This window comes from Gopherus evgoodei, chromosome 13 (assembly GCF_007399415.2).
Source record: "Gopherus evgoodei ecotype Sinaloan lineage chromosome 13, rGopEvg1_v1.p, whole genome shotgun sequence".
Taxonomy (NCBI): domain Eukaryota; kingdom Metazoa; phylum Chordata; order Testudines; family Testudinidae; genus Gopherus; species Gopherus evgoodei.
In genome coordinates this window covers 550,236-565,747 of record NC_044334.1, presented here as the reverse complement: position 1 = coordinate 565,747, position 15,512 = coordinate 550,236, and the positions used below count along the sequence as shown (strand labels likewise).

General features: G+C 45.9%; 1 protein-coding gene across 1 annotated transcript in view; it reads right to left on the bottom strand.

The window, feature by feature from the left end:
* TTC28 (tetratricopeptide repeat domain 28) overlaps nucleotides 1-14,989 on the bottom strand; it is a 316,685-nt gene extending 301,696 nt beyond the window's left edge. Inside the window, exon 1 of the mRNA XM_030582635.1 lies at nucleotides 14,311-14,989. Within this exon, the coding sequence (XP_030438495.1) occupies nucleotides 14,311-14,337 (27 nt within the window). The 5' untranslated portion in view covers nucleotides 14,338-14,989. The remainder of the gene's footprint in view (nucleotides 1-14,310) is intronic.
* Between the last annotated feature and the right edge of the window lie 523 nt (nucleotides 14,990-15,512).

Here is a 15,512-nt window from a genome sequence, read left to right as displayed (position 1 = left end):
TGAGGCAGAGGCTGAGCCCGGGCTGGAAATACTGTTTGGCCAGTGAAGGATATACCTGGAGTTTTAAACTGAACACAGTGCAGTTAACCTTCAAGAAATTCCGCAACCTGCTTAAAACAACATTTAGGATGAGAAATTATTATTTGTAGCTAGTATTCTTTAGTGTATCAAGCTTAGTTTGTGTGTTTTGTTTTATTTGCTCCGTTATCTGGTTTGTTATGTTTGCTAGTCAAAATAATCGTTTAAAATTGACCTTTTGTAGTTGTTAAACTTGTTTTTTGTTTATTCTAAAACCCAGTTTGTGCGATTCATAACTGGGGGGAGAGGGGCAAAAGCTGTGCATCTCTTCCTCCACATTGAGGGAGGGGGTGAATTTCATATGCTTACACTGTGTACAATGCAAGACAACATAGTTTGGGGTTTACACTCCAGAGGGTGTATGCACTTGAGTGCTGGGCAATCCCCAAGATGAGTCCTCCCACACAGATCTGAATGCAGACTCTGTGTGATTCTACACCTGGGTATGTCCCTACCTGAGTGTATGCTGGAAGAGGGCTTGACAGCCTGTCACGGCAGCACAGAGTAAAGAGAACCCAGGCTGGTGGGACAGGCGGGCTCAGTGGGAACCCAGCACATCAAGTGGCACCCCAGACAGGGGGTCCAACCCATCAACCCATAAGGAAACGTTTGAAGACTGGATGGGCAAATAGCGATGTCCCGTCGATCTTCTGGTGGAAGGCAGGAATAGCCTTGAGATGTGCTTTGATCTAACCAATGGTGAGCCCAGACTTTTTTCATTTCCAAGACAGAGTCCAATATCAAGTGCATAGGTGCAAAAAAGGCACTAATTTGTTTGTTCTGGCACCACAGGTAGAAACTCTTCCATTTCTCAAGGTAAGTATTGCGCATGGTTGACTGTCTATAATCTGTTCCAGTCTAATTTGTCGTGATGGAACCATGTCACAGCCATGCTTTCAGGTGAAGTCTCTCCAGGTTAGGGTGGTGAACCCGTCTGGTGTCTTGTGATAGGAGGTCTGGCAGGAGTGAAAAAGTGTGTGGTGTGCATACTGCTATCCGCAATAGGTAAGGGTACCAAGTCTCTCTGGGTCACGTTTGGTTATCAATATGATCTTGGCCTTGTTAGTATGTATTTTGTACATTACTCTCAATAACAAGGGGATCAGGAGGAAAGCATATAAGAGGGCCTCTTCCCATTTGAAGAGGAAGGCATCCCCTGGAAATTGAGGCTCTAAACCTTGTCTCGAACTGAATCATGGGCATTTGCAGTCCTGGGATGTTGCAAAGAGGTTGATGGATGGTTGGCCCCATTGTTGGAATATGTTCTGTAGGATCGTGTTGTTTAGTTCCCATTCATGATCCTGAGAAAATTCTCTGCTCAGTGTGTCCTCTATAGTATTTTGACAGCCTGGAAGTACAAGGCTGCGATGCTGATATTCTGTGGATACACCAGTTCCATAGTTTCTGGGCTTCAGTGCATAAGGAATGTGATTGGGCTCCTCTCTGTCAATTTATATAAAACATGCAGGCAATGTTGTCAGTTATTTATATATTCTCGTTCCTTATCAAGAGTAGGAAGTGGAAGCATGTGTTGTGAACTGTGTGGAGTTCTAAGAGATTTATGTGTAGCAATGTCTTAGGGGTAGACCACCTTCCCTGAATTGTGTGGTGCTGCAGATGGTCTCCTCAGCCTATCAAGAAGGCATCAGTTGTGAGTATTATTAAGAATGGATTCTGAATGGAAGGAACACCCACACACACGTTGTTGGGTTGTGTCCACCAATGCAGGGTCTCCTTGACTTTGGTCAACCTTGTTAGGCTGTGTTTGTGTAGTATGTAGATGGTTCTTAACCAGCCTTGAAGGCAGCACATATGAAGACATGCATGTCATACCACAAATGTGATTGCCGCCATATGGCCTAACAACTGGAGGCAGGTTCATGCTGATACACATGGACTGTTCAGTACTGAAGAGATGAGATTAGTCATGGTAATAAAACTGTTCATTGGTAATAATGCTTTGGCTTCCAGGGAGTCAAGATGGGCCCCAACGAAGTTCAACTTCTGTACAGGTTTAGAGTTGATTTTTGTACGTTTATCTGTAAACCTAGTCTCAGAAAGAGGGCAAGTGTTCTGTGAGTAATGTCGAAAGTGTCTGCCTGAGTGGAAGCTGTTAGTAAACCATCGTCCAGATAGGGGAATATTATTACTCCTTGTTTGCAAAAGTGCGCTGCTACAACAGCATGGATTTTGGAGAAAGCTCACAGTGTTGTCAAGAGATCAAAAGGCAAGACCTTGTATTGGTAATGAACTGTTTCCAGAGTAAATCTGAGAAATCTCTTGTGAGTGGGATATATGGTTATGTGGAAATAGACATCTTGGAGATTGAGGGCTGAGAACTAGTCCCCTTGTTCCAGGGCTGGTATTATTGCTAGTGTGACCATCCTGAACCATTGGACCCTTACAAATTTGTTGAGCTTTCTGAGATCTAGACTAGATCTCTGTCCTCTGTGTTTTTTCAGGGTCAAGAATTAGAGGAGTAAACCCCTACTCTCTGTGTTGTACCTGTTCCATGGAACCCAGATGTAGAAGGTGGTTTACTTCTTGCTGTAGAAGGTGACCATGAGAGAGGTCCCTGAAAAGGGATGGGGAGGGATTAAACTGCAGAATTCCTGATGAATAGGCCTTGCAGCCAACAAAGTCCAGCTGTTTCCATTCTTTGTCATATGGAGTGGATCTATATGGATGCTGTCTACTGCACTGGTTGACCACGTTCGGTATGGGGTGGGAGTCCATTTGAATACTTTTTAATCGGCCCTCTTGCAGGTGGGTGGTATCGTTGCTGGGGGCTGCCATATGTTTTTGGCTGGTTCCATGAGCATACCGTTTATTGGGAGTGCTATTTTTGAAGCCAAGGAGGTTTACAGACTGTCTAGCAGCTTATGTTGGGATTCTGGGACTTCCTTCAGAGGAATCTCTAGGCAGTCTGCCACTCTTTTGAAGAGCTCCTGAAATTGTTTGAAGTCATCCATGGCTGTGCGTGGTGGACGCATCATGGCCTCGTCAGGGGAAAAGGAAGAATTTTTGGCAAGTGGTTTAGTGTCCTGTTCCAGGGTCTCCTCCAGTTCTTCAAAGGTCTTCTCAGGAGGTCTGAGGTGGTGGTGGTGATCTAATCCCTTCCCTGTATGGACGGGGGGGCCTGCTGTATTGCCTCCTATATACAGCCCAGGGGTTCCAATAAGGCCACTGTGTGGGGAAAGGTATAGGTGAAGGCATCCACGGGTGACTGTACCATGGCTGCATGTCATGTCTTTGATAAGGTCTTGATCGCATGAGTCCTAGGGTTTCCATTGGTCAGATGGGAGAACAGTGGTATGGTGAGAAAACACACCCCTTCTCATTATCTTCCTCCACACTGGAAAACGAAGGAGCCAGCAATGAAGAAGGATGGTCTGGTACCATGCATACCAGGGACACAGTGCCAAAGAGTAGGGATTCTGGCATCCGTGATATCATTAAGGCTTTATGCTGTAGGAAGTGGCGCAGTATCGATGGTTCCAGTGCTACAGTGGAGTGGTGCTGATGGTTCCCGCACCAAAGTGGCACGGTGCCAATGGTTCCATTGTAGTTGCAACTGTCGGTGTTGATATATGGGCTGGAGCAGGTGGTGGCAGCATAGCCTGTGGTGAGTGTCTCAGTGTTGTGTCATTAGGTGGTTCTATTGGTAATGCGATGGACGAGACAGGCTTTTGCTTGCCTCTCAACTCCGAGCCTGCTCACTCGGGGTTGGCAGATACTACAGTGTGGGTAGTGCCAGATGATCCTCATGCCTCGTACATACTCAGCCGCAGTGCTGTCAGTACCAAAGATAGAGAACAAATTGGGAATCATTCCTTTTTTGGCAGCTCTTTGGGATGAGAAGTTGCAGCTCTTTTCCTCATAGCCTTTTTGGAAGAATGAGCCTCTCTTTGTGAAGAGGGAGAAGTCTCTGGAAATCGTTGTCCAGAGGGGGTGTCTGCTGGTTTAGACTGGATACCAGTCACAGAGACTTCTCCATAAGGATAAGGTTAAGAAGCAGGTTTCTGTCCCTCCTGGCGCGAGTCTTTAAGAGCCCAAGCAGCGGATGCACTCAGAGTGACCGTCCAATACTGGGATTGCCTCCTGGAATGAAAGGTAGCGCCTGAAGCCCAGTGACCGGGCACCACTTCGAACAATGGTGGTTCACCCTGAGGATGAAAACTAACTATTCTCAGGGGTAAGAAAAATGAATGAAGAAAAACAAATTTTTTAACAGTACACGGGGAAGAAAAAGGGTAAGTAATTTAAGTAGTATGCAAAAACTACTCTAACAGACTATTTTTTAAACACTAAATAAACTAATGGTTTTAAGACTGCTGGGAGCTCTGTCTTAGGCCAAAGACAGTTGAGAAGGAACTAAGGGGGGTTGAATTGCACGTGTCGGATGAGGCATTGATGGCACCATGCAATGGAGACAGTGCATGTGCAACCCACACAGGTATTGCTGCTGAAATTCTCCAATCAAAGTACAGGAACGCACCATCACTAGAAGTGGAGCACCCACAGGAACACGCCTCGAAGAAGAATAGTAAGGCTCTCTCTTACTCTCTTTCCCATCCTCCATATATAATCATGGATATGTTTCTTCCTAGCAGACAACAATGGACTGGATAACTGATCAGGAAAACCGCTCAGAAAAGAGCCTCTGAAATGAAGAAGACTAATTTAAAATGAAAGCCTGTAAGTCTCTCTGAAAATAAATGCAATTACATTATGATGTGTCACATTACAATAGGGCTTGCATTATTTGGTCATTTCTTCTTCTAATCTATTTGGACTACCTCAGGTATATAATTATCATCTCACTCTCTACAAGCAGTATAGTGTCCTCCCTTCAAAAAGCACATCTGCTTTCACATACAGGACTTCTAAGGTAAGAAAATGAATTCCAGAACACTTGAATCTCACAGGTGCTTCATGAGTCAATTACCAGAAGTTTTGAACTAGAGTCTTTTAAAGTTTCCAAGTAGCCTACAATTACTATAATACCTTACCTGACTTTATGTTCTTTGTCCTTCTTTTCCTGCATTGGACACTATGAAGAGATCTTAGCACTGATAAGCGTTCTAGTCTATTCCATATATTACTTTGATGTTAAGCATTGCAAGTTTACACTCTGTGCCCAAAACATTCAACAACAGCAGTAGCATGGATTCCACAGACCTAACCAAGTGCACATAATTTTTCATATCTTTAATCTACGTATGTGATACTGAACAACAAAGCTGCTTCACTTAAATCTCAGGGAATTAGGTATGTAAAGTTCATCATGAGCATCTTCAAAGTAACGGTTATTAAAACTGAAGTCCCCTGAACTGCTGCATCAGTCAATTGAACCACCCATATTTCTCATTAGATTTGCCATCAGATCTGGGGGCAGCTTCTCCATTCCAGGTCTCTGGTGGAGGAACGCAGAAAAAGCAGTGCTGTCCTATCACATTTGCTGGCCAATATATTAACAGCCTAGACCAGGGGTCTCAAACATGCAGCCTGCGGGGCTCTTGCGTGTGGCCCGCCAAGCTCCCCGTGCCCCCCCCCACCCCTCTGCCTACCCGTGGGATTGCCCCGCGCTGCAAGCCCCGCGCTGCTCTCTGAAGCAGCTGACAGCACGCCCCTTCGGTCCAGGGCGGGAGGGGGAAGGAGGCAGAAGGCTCCTGCGTTGCCTCCTTCCAGGCACCGCCCCCCGCAGCTCCCATTGGCTGCGAATAGGGAACTGTGGCTAATGGGAGCTTCGTGGGAGGTATCTGGAGGAGCGGCAAGAGCAGCAGACACACAGAATTCTGAGCCCCTCCCCCTCCCCCAGGGTGTGCAGGGACACAGTTCCAGCTGCTTCCTGGAACAGAGCAGCGCAGGGCCAGGGGCCAGGGCAGGCAGGCAAGGAGCCTGCCCTGGCCCCAGTGCGCGCTGCTGCCACCTCGGAGCCGCTCTAGGTAAGCGGCACTGGGCTGGAGCTCACACCCTGAACCCCTTCTGCACCTCAACTCCCTGCCCTGAGCCCCCTGATGCATCCTGTACGCCGACCCTGTGCCGCACCTCTCACCCTCTTGTACCCCACACACCAACTCCCTGCCCTGAGCCCCCACCACCCCCTGGGGCAGCACTGGGGTGGGGGCTTTGGGGAAGGGGTTGGAATGGGGCAGGGAAGGGGTGGGAAGAAGCGGGGTCTAATGGAAGGGGTGGAGTGGGGGCGGGGCTAGAGGCAGTGAGGGGTGTGTGTTAGTGATGCCGGCTTTGGGTCAATGCACTAGCCCTTGTGTGGCCCTCGTGGTCATTTGAGTGTGAGACCCCTGGCCTAGACAGAGTTGTGCTTTCAGGTAGGATGTCATTTCCAAAGCAAAGATTCACAATACCCATAAAAGGAAAACGTTTAACTGTCCAACAACACTGACTCCTTTTAATTTCTTTTAATTAAAGTAGATTAAAAATCAGACTCAGATTTGTAAATGCTCTTCAGAGCCATTAAATACACCTTCTAAATATTGAATATAGGAATTTCTAGTCAAATTAATTATTCTGACCTATTTCTGATAGGTACCAGAACTGCCTCGAAATACAGATAAAGTTCGTATCTTAGCCACAATGTTAGTTATATGCCTTCTGTCATTACTCAGTCTGTCTGGATTGTTTTCACCCGATCTGAACAGAATTTTGCCAGAGATGCTCTAGTTTGGCAAATCAAAAGCCCAGACAAAACTAACTTGCCTTTAAAGTAGCCCAAGGGCCAATTAATCTTCCTGTTGCTCTGGAGAAATGATCATTTCATTGAGTTCCTGTTCATCCTAGCTAGGAATCTCTCATAAGCTAGGAAACACCTTTCAGTTCTACAAACAACATGGAGGGCAAAGGTTAGATTTTTACAAACACATTTTCTTCTTGCAAGGGAATCAGTCTACCCAGTTTGCTACAGAAAAGGGGAATTCCTCAGCGGGTGACATTTCACAAGTGGTGTAGATAGCATTCAAGATGTTTCCCCTGCAATGTTTCTAAGCAATATGCCACAGAAGCATGATTACTGGTAAATTAAAAAAAAAAGGTCACTGAAAGATCTCATTGTTTGATTAGACTCGGTAGAGATTTCCTGTAGAATGCATTCACCTTTCACCTGGGCTCAATTCCTTAACTCAGAGCCACAGGGAATAAGTAGAGTGCTCTCAACCTAGCCAAGAGGGATGTTCATACCCCACAACAAGTGGCACTCTGCACAGAAGAGGGCTAACACTTGAACTGCCGACCATTGACATTGGTGTAAGGGGAAACCCAGAAAGAGCTTTGCCTTTCCTCCTCAAGTACTACATTTTTAAACTGAAAACAGTATTTTAGAAGGTAGGAAATCTGTTATAAACTGTCATACGTCTTAAAACTCTTTACAGAACATTCAAAGAAAGCGTTCTACAATCGGTCCAGACTTGGTTAAAATGATAATGCTTATGGTGAAAGCAAAATAATGCACAATACGGTAAGATATGCCTGAATCAACTGGGAGAAGATTTTCTTCTTTCCTACAGAAAGGTTGAAGTATCTATGTACAGGTGAGTTTGGTATCAAAGCTATATGAACAAGCCTTATCAGTGTCAGAGGTATCGGACACTAGCACTTAGTGAACATACATGATTTTAGCACATCAATAACAGAGAAGTTTTGCCACTCAGTCATACATTCTTATTAATGATTTAATGAATCCTCCATAGGAGCTATATCTGACATGGCCAGTCAGTGATTAACAGACATAAATGAAGCTGCTGGGTGCATTTCTTATACTGTATTTGCCAGGATGGGCAGGGATGCTGTCCTAGGGTTGGCTACACTCGAAACTTCAAAGCACTGCCACGGCAGTGCTTTGAAGTGTGAGTGTGTGATCGCAGCGCCTGTGCTGGGAGAGAGCTCTCCCAGCGCTGCACATACTCCACCTCCTCATGGGGATTAGCCTGTAGCGCTGGGAGCTGTGCTCCCAGCACTGCAGCACTGTTTACACTGGCGCTTTACAGTGCTGTATCTTGCAGCACTCGGGGGGTGTTTTTTTCACACCCCTGAGTGAGAAAGTTGCAGCGCTGTAAAGTCTCTGTTTGCCAGAAACTGAGAATGAGCGACAGGGAATGGATCACCTGATGATTACCTGTTCATTCCCTCTAGGGCACCTGGCACTGGCCACTGTCGGAAGACAGGATACTGAGCTAGATGGACCTTTAGTCTGACTCAATATGGCCGTTTTTATGTTATATTCTTATGTATTCAGCAGCCTCTGACACTTATTACATTTATCATAGTAGTCCCTCCATCACAAACAAGAGACAAGTTTTCGAGCTTACACAGAGCTTTTCTTCAGGTCTAGGAAATGTACTCAGAATGTCACAGCTAAATACAAGGTGGAACACACAGTTTAGCATAAGTAGTTAACACATATATTTCAAGGGCCCATTCAAGGTCCAGTGGCCCACTGAATGGACACACCCAATTTATGGTTTACTACAAAAATCTACAACCCACTGATAATCCCCCCCAGATGCTATTCCTCCCACCTCCTTTCCTCCCTATGACTGGTTGTAAATGGGCCACTTCACCTTGAATGATTCTCTGAAATAAGTGTTAATACTTATGCTATCTATTTCATCTTCTATTTACGTGCGACACCCGGAGGTGAGATCTACACTACTGACCTATATTAGTATAACTACTTCACTCAGGAGTGTGAAAAATCAACACCCCTGAGTGATGTAGTAACACTCATCTAACCCTGGCGTAGACAATAAGCTTCTCCCATTGACGTAGCTACCAGCTCTCAGAAAGGTGTATTAACTATGCCAACAGGAGAAGCTCTCCCATCAGCATAAGAGCGTCTTCACTGAAGTGTGACAGCAGTGCATATGTGCCGGTGCAGCTGCAGTGCTGTATGTGAAGACAAGTTTCCCAGACAAGCTCTGCGTAGGCTCAAAGGCTTGTCTCTCTCACCAACAGAAGTTGATGGTCTCACCAATTACAGTGTCAGTCTGTGAAGCTGCTCATTCATAGAATCATAGAATATCAGGGTTGGAAGGGACCTCAGGAGGTTATCTAGTCCAACCCCCTGCTCAAAGCAGGACCAATTCCCAACTAAATCATCCCAGCCAGGGCTTCGTCAAGCCTGACCTTAAAAACCTCTAAGGAAGGAGATTCCAACAATTCCCCAGGTAACCCATTCCAGTGCTTCACCACCCTCCTAGTGAAATAGTGTTTCCTAATATCCAACCTAAACCTCCCCCACTGCAACTTGAGACCATTACTCCTTGTTCTGTCATCTGCTACAACTGAGAAGAGTCTAGATCCATCCTCTTCGGAACCCTCTTTTAGGTAGCTGAAAGCAGCTATCAAATCCCCCTTCCTTCTTCTCTTCTGCAGACTAAACAATCCCAGTTCCCTCAGCCTCTCCTCATAAGTCATGTGCTCCTGTCCCCCAATCATTTTTGTTGCTTTCCGTTGGACTCTCCAATTTTTCCACATCCTTCTTGTAGTGTGGGGCCCAAAACTGGACACAGTACTCATCCCTCGATCTGTTGGCAATGCCCCTACTTATACAGCCCAAAATGCCATTAGCCTTCTTGGCAACAAGGGCTCATATCCAGCTTCTCGTCCGCTGTAACCCCTAGGTCCTTTTCTGCAGAACTGCTGCGTAGCCATTCCGTCCCTAGTCTGTGGCAGTGCAAGGGATCCTTCCATCCTAAGTGCAGGACTCTGCACTTGTCCTTGTTGAACCTCATCAGATTTCTTTTGGCCTAATCCTCTAATTCAGTGGTCCCCAACACGGTGCCCACGGGCCCCATGGCACCCGCAGGGGCATCTATGTGCCCCTGCATACTGGCCAGCAGACAAGCATCCGCCAAAAAGTGGCGTTATCAAGAGGAGTTGCTGCCAAAATGCCACTGATTTTCGGCAGCATTTTGGTGGCGATGCCTCTTGACATTGCCACTTCTCGGCAGCATTTTGGCGGATGCTTGTCCGCTGGCCATGGTCCTCGGTGGCTCATCGTCCGGTGCCCACTACCCAGAAAAAGTTGGGGACCACTGCTATAATTTGTCCAGGTCCCTTTGTATCCTATCCCTATCCTCCAGCGTATCTACCACTCCTCCCAGTTTAGTGTCATCTGCAAACTTGCTGAGGGTGCAGTCCACACAATCCTTCAGATCATTAATGAAGATATTGAACAAAACCAGCCCCGGGACCGACCCTTGGGGCACTCTGCTTGATACCGACTGCCAATGAGCCATTGATCACTATTCTTTGAGCCAGATCTAGCCAGCTTTCTATCCACCTTATAGTCCATTCATTCAGCCCATACTTCTTTAACTTGCCAGCAAGAATACTGTGGGAGACCGTATCAAAAGCTTTGCTAAAGTCAAGGAATAACACATCCACTGCTTTCCCCTCATCCACAGACCCAGTTATCTCATCATAGAAGACAATTAGGTTAGTCAGGCATGACTTGCCCTTGGTGAATCCTTCAATGGCTTCTTCTCTCTTAAAAACCCATTTTTGTGAACAAGATAGACAGTTTCAGGAGAAATAACCCCCTTCCCACTTCCAGGTGACTGCTGTAAGTCTCTAGGATGGCACTATTGGCCTACCAGGTGGGCTTGGAGTAGAGAGTGCAAGCGCCCAGCAGTGACAATTGTTAGATGGGATGTAATAAGGAGGGCCTATGGGAAATAGATTGTCTTCTTCATGGGGGATTTCTAAATGAGCCACTTACCAACACCACTAGGACAGCACATGGTGCAAGATTCCCAGGATGCCATGCCTCACATAATCCTTGAGTAAGGCAGAATAGATCTAGTCACTGTCCCCTTCCTTACCATTCTTAATTGCAGTTCTGTTTACACTATTTACCCTGAAACATCTACCATTAATTGCTTGATTACACGGAGTTCGAATCTTTCTAACTTTATGAACATACAAATAGTCTATGAGCAGAAGCTTACTTCAATCCTTTTTATATATTTATTTGCTGTGTGCAAAATGCCTGGATTCAAAGTGATAGCTACACCTTAGGATCAGAAAAAAGGATGCTTACCCTCAGTCTATTTACAGGACTATCCATGCACTAATGCAGCTGGTAAATTGCATGCTCTGTTAAACCACTCCTATGGTACTTAGCCAGGCAACTGAAAAGGCCAGGGACGGCTCCAGGCCCCCGCACGCCAAGTGTGTGCTTGGGGCAGCAAGCCGCAGGGGGCGCTCTCCCCGTGTTGCGAGGGCGGCAGGCAGGCTGCCTTTGGCAGCTTGCCTGCGGAGGGTCCGCTGGTCCCGCGGCTTCGTGCTTGGGACGGCAAAATCCCTAGAGCCACCCCTGGAAAGAGCACAGCCTGGGCAAAGTATATACCCCTTCAAAATCTCTAGACAAAACATGGCACAAAGGGGGTAAGTGCAAATCTAATAAATGATTTGGTAAATTTAAGGAAATATGCTCAGTTTGCTCATTTACAAATGTTTGCAGTTCCTGGTTTTGTAACATAATATTTGTTTAATAAGCGAGAGACAGGCAAGTCATTTCATTATCCGAACTTACCTACACCTAAATGTAGCTGGAGGCTACAGAAATGCTAGCTACTGTATCTTCTCCTTAGCTTTGTTAAAATGATATTGATCTATTGAGTAAGAGTGGTACTACTGTGCCATCTGTTAGTGTTTTGCCTGATTTATTTTCTTGAAACTGCTCGATAAAGCACATAATCCTAACACTACAAAAGCATTAAGGCAAGGCCAGCAGAAAGCCTGGCTGTGCTCATGTGAGCACTCTGGCAACAGAGACTAAATAAACCAAATCTCTGCTAGGATTTTTATTGGTATTGTACTACAATTGAATATAATATGAAAATAGTTTCCATCACATCACAGCAGAAGGAATTATTTTTACTCAGACTATCAACTCAATCAGATTAATAAAATGTGATATCCAAGGCTGAATTAAAAAATCTCCTACACGTTCTACAGAATCAGATTTTGTTGCTTGAAGTATCATAATGTGGGATTATGAACTAGACATTAGCGCAGAGAATAAATATAGCTTCTGTTATTGTGATTTAAGCATTACCAGGGTGAGCCAATATGGTGGAATGAATCTTGACACTTGAAAAAGAATCTTCTAGAGTCCAAAAGTCCAGTCAGCTGCCAAGAATAATATTTCAGTGGTTCAGTCAATACTTCTGTATGCATGGCCTAGAGGGCTTTGCACAGCCATAACCACAGGACTTACTGTATGTTTGGTGGAATAGTAAAAACAGATATTTATTAATGTACAGTTTGTAGACATCTTAAAAGCAATTTGACGGAGGAAGATGCAGACGGAAGCTTGATAAATGGACAGATGCCTCCAACAAGCTTACATTCCCTCAGTTATTTCTACGTAACAGTTTTTAATCTGAGACAGCAGTGGTTGGAAATATTAAAACATCATCTCTGGGCTTCAGAATGGAGAGAAGAGACGAGGTGTCAGAGATAAGGAAGCTAACCCATTTCCCTGAGCTGCAGTGCAAATATGAACTCCAATCAGGCTATTCTGAAGCACTATTCATTTCAGTGTCTAGTAACACTCAAAGCAAGAGACTCTCTCATGCATTTCACATGTGATTTCCATTTCTGCCCTGATGTAAAACACAATATCACACATCATGCTATAAAGAGAGGCAGTCCTGCTGGTTCAAGCAGGTTTTTCCAAAGAAATATAATAGCCCACAACTGCCAGAAGCAGAGGGTCATTGCTGGAAAGGGGCACAGCACATTCGGTTTGCTAGATTTTCCTTTAAAGAATGTAAATAAAACAAACTGCCAAATGTGTTTTTAAAAAATGTCCTGCTATGCGGCAAACCACTAGGGTCACTGCATAGTTATCACAATACAGGCAAGTTAGCAAAAATGAGTCTCAACAACACAGACAACTTGCTAACTGCATTCACAGCACACTCCTGGAGAGATCATTCCCTCATCTCACACACTATTTCTGTGGCCAATGGCAATTTATTTTTACATAACTACTAAGCGAGCTTTGTAGACTCTGCTTCCAACACAGGAGCCATATTAGGAAACAGATGGAAAAGAGAAATTTACTATTTATGATCCATACGCCAGACACAGTCAGACGCACACAAAGGCACAATCACTGTGGCACACAGAGGTGGAATCACAGTGGCAAATGCACACAGAGCAGCACTCATACAAGCACACTGGTCAGCACACACTCAAGGCCTTAGAGGAAGAGGAAAGCAATTTGTGCATGCATTCTAAGCATGAAGCAGAGCAAATAACAAAGCTGACCTATGCACCAACACAGGCACATGCACACAGGCTGAGGCAGCTCCACCTCTTGCACCCTGGCGACCATCCCATCCCTGTTTCTGTGTGAATGTTCTGCTCGCCCCCCAGTGGGACCCCAGAGAAGCTGTTGTGGGCCTGCAAGCCTCATTAACCCCTTCAGGGCTAGGCCATTCCAAATATGATTTCAGCGCCTTTTCCAACATAATGAAACAGTGGGAAGAGGTATGATAGGTTCTGGAGGCTTTTACCTTCCTCCAAAACCTGATTACACATCTCCGAAGGATTGGAGCCAGAAATGAATAAAAAAGGCATTATCCACCCACCCCTTGTGGTAATGAGCTTGTGCTTCCCTCCCCGGGGTTCAGTGCCCACTGCAAATCTACATGCCGGATCAGATTTCTGCTCCCCAGTACCGTCACCTCCAAAGCCCCTTTTGGCACATTGTGTCAGGTTACAGCACAAGGAGGCTGCATCCAGGCCAGAACCAGAACTACAAAGCTACTAGTCTACCTTTCTCCTCTTTGTGCCTCCTACCCGTGGGCCAGGGCAGGGAACTGAGCTGAGAAATGACAAAGGAAGCGAAGAAAAATTAGTGCTCACTAATGCTGTCAGTCACAACCTAGCAGGATAACTTAGCCCCACACAGAACCCAGCATACTTTGGGTACTGTAAAATAATGTGATAGTGAAAACAGCAATAGAAGATATATGCTGCCCTAGCAAGGGCATGGAACTGCTCAATTCCCAGGTCACCTACAAAGGAGAAGAGGGTCCGGTCACTTCTACTCCCAGGATTTACCTGTAGGGGATGGGGAAGGGTTTGCTCAACTCTCACCATGGTCACCTGTAGAGGAGAGGGGCGCAGGATGTTCCCAGGATTTATCTGTGGGGGGCAACACTGGGCAGCTGATCCCACCTCCTCACCATCACTCACCTTCTTCCGGGGCTGCCATTTCATCATATTTGTAAAGCAGAAATGTTGAGCATCAAGATATTGGCTGGATGCTGGTGGTGGATGCAGGGAAGCTGCAGCTGCAAGTCATGCTGCCTCCGTCCTGCCCCTTTAAATCTTTGCCATATTCACTGGAAAAGGAAATCACAAAGCCAGAAAAGGGGGGAAGTCTCGAGTCTCTTGGTATTTAGCTCAAGAAAAACTGGTGGAAATGCCATAAAAACCTTGCCCATTAGGAAGTCTCAGAAGCAGCGGCTCCACTGCCTGAACAAGTCATTCTCCAGGGAGAACTGCAGCCTTGTGGGTCCCTGGGATAGGGATTCTCCTTCAGGGAAGAGCCTTCGTGAAGTAGGAGCTGCAATTCTCTCTCCTGCAGGAAATTAGCACACACACACCCCCGCTGCCATCCAAGCCACTCTGCTAACAAAGATCAAACCAATGATTCCCTCACACGCAGCCTGGAAGAATTCCCAACTCCGGGATGCATTTCTGCTTCAGTCAATTTTCACGAAGTACATTCCAAAGGTGTATCAGCAGAACACACTCCCACAGACCCTGCAGTGCAAGGAGTAGCCTTGGCTGGGTGCCCAACTCTGCCCACAAAAGTGCCACAAGGACAAAGTTCCATACGGCTAGGGAAATCCAGCAAGAGCCCCAAACTCCACGGCTCAGCCTGCACTAATGACTTCCTTCCCTCTGTACAAGCACAGCCTGCCCCGCTCCAGCTAACCAGGCAGGAGCCTCCTGGGTCTTAGTGCCTCCCACATCTCCCCTGCACAGCCAAACTTCCTCTGAGGGATTACACTCTTAACACAAGCCTTTCATTTCGAAGGAACCCAGTGAAGGAAGTACGGACCAACGAGTTAAAGGCACCCTTTCAAGTATCTGGACTGAAGCCTATATGACAAATTCTGGACTCATGAGACAGAGATGCCCCAGATCATGGTGTTTCTGAAAGTTTCTTTAACAAGGATTGGCGGAGGCACTACATGGACATGGAATAGAGATTTTTAAAAAGTTTTACGCTTTTCCCTTTTCCAAATCTGAACTGTACAAATATCAACAAAAGCTCAAACACAAAGTTCTATACAGACATCTCACAATGCTCACAATGCACAACAACAAATTCCCATTAAACCCAGAGCTTCCTGCCCGGCAGCCCTTAGCCCAGACACCAGTCAGAA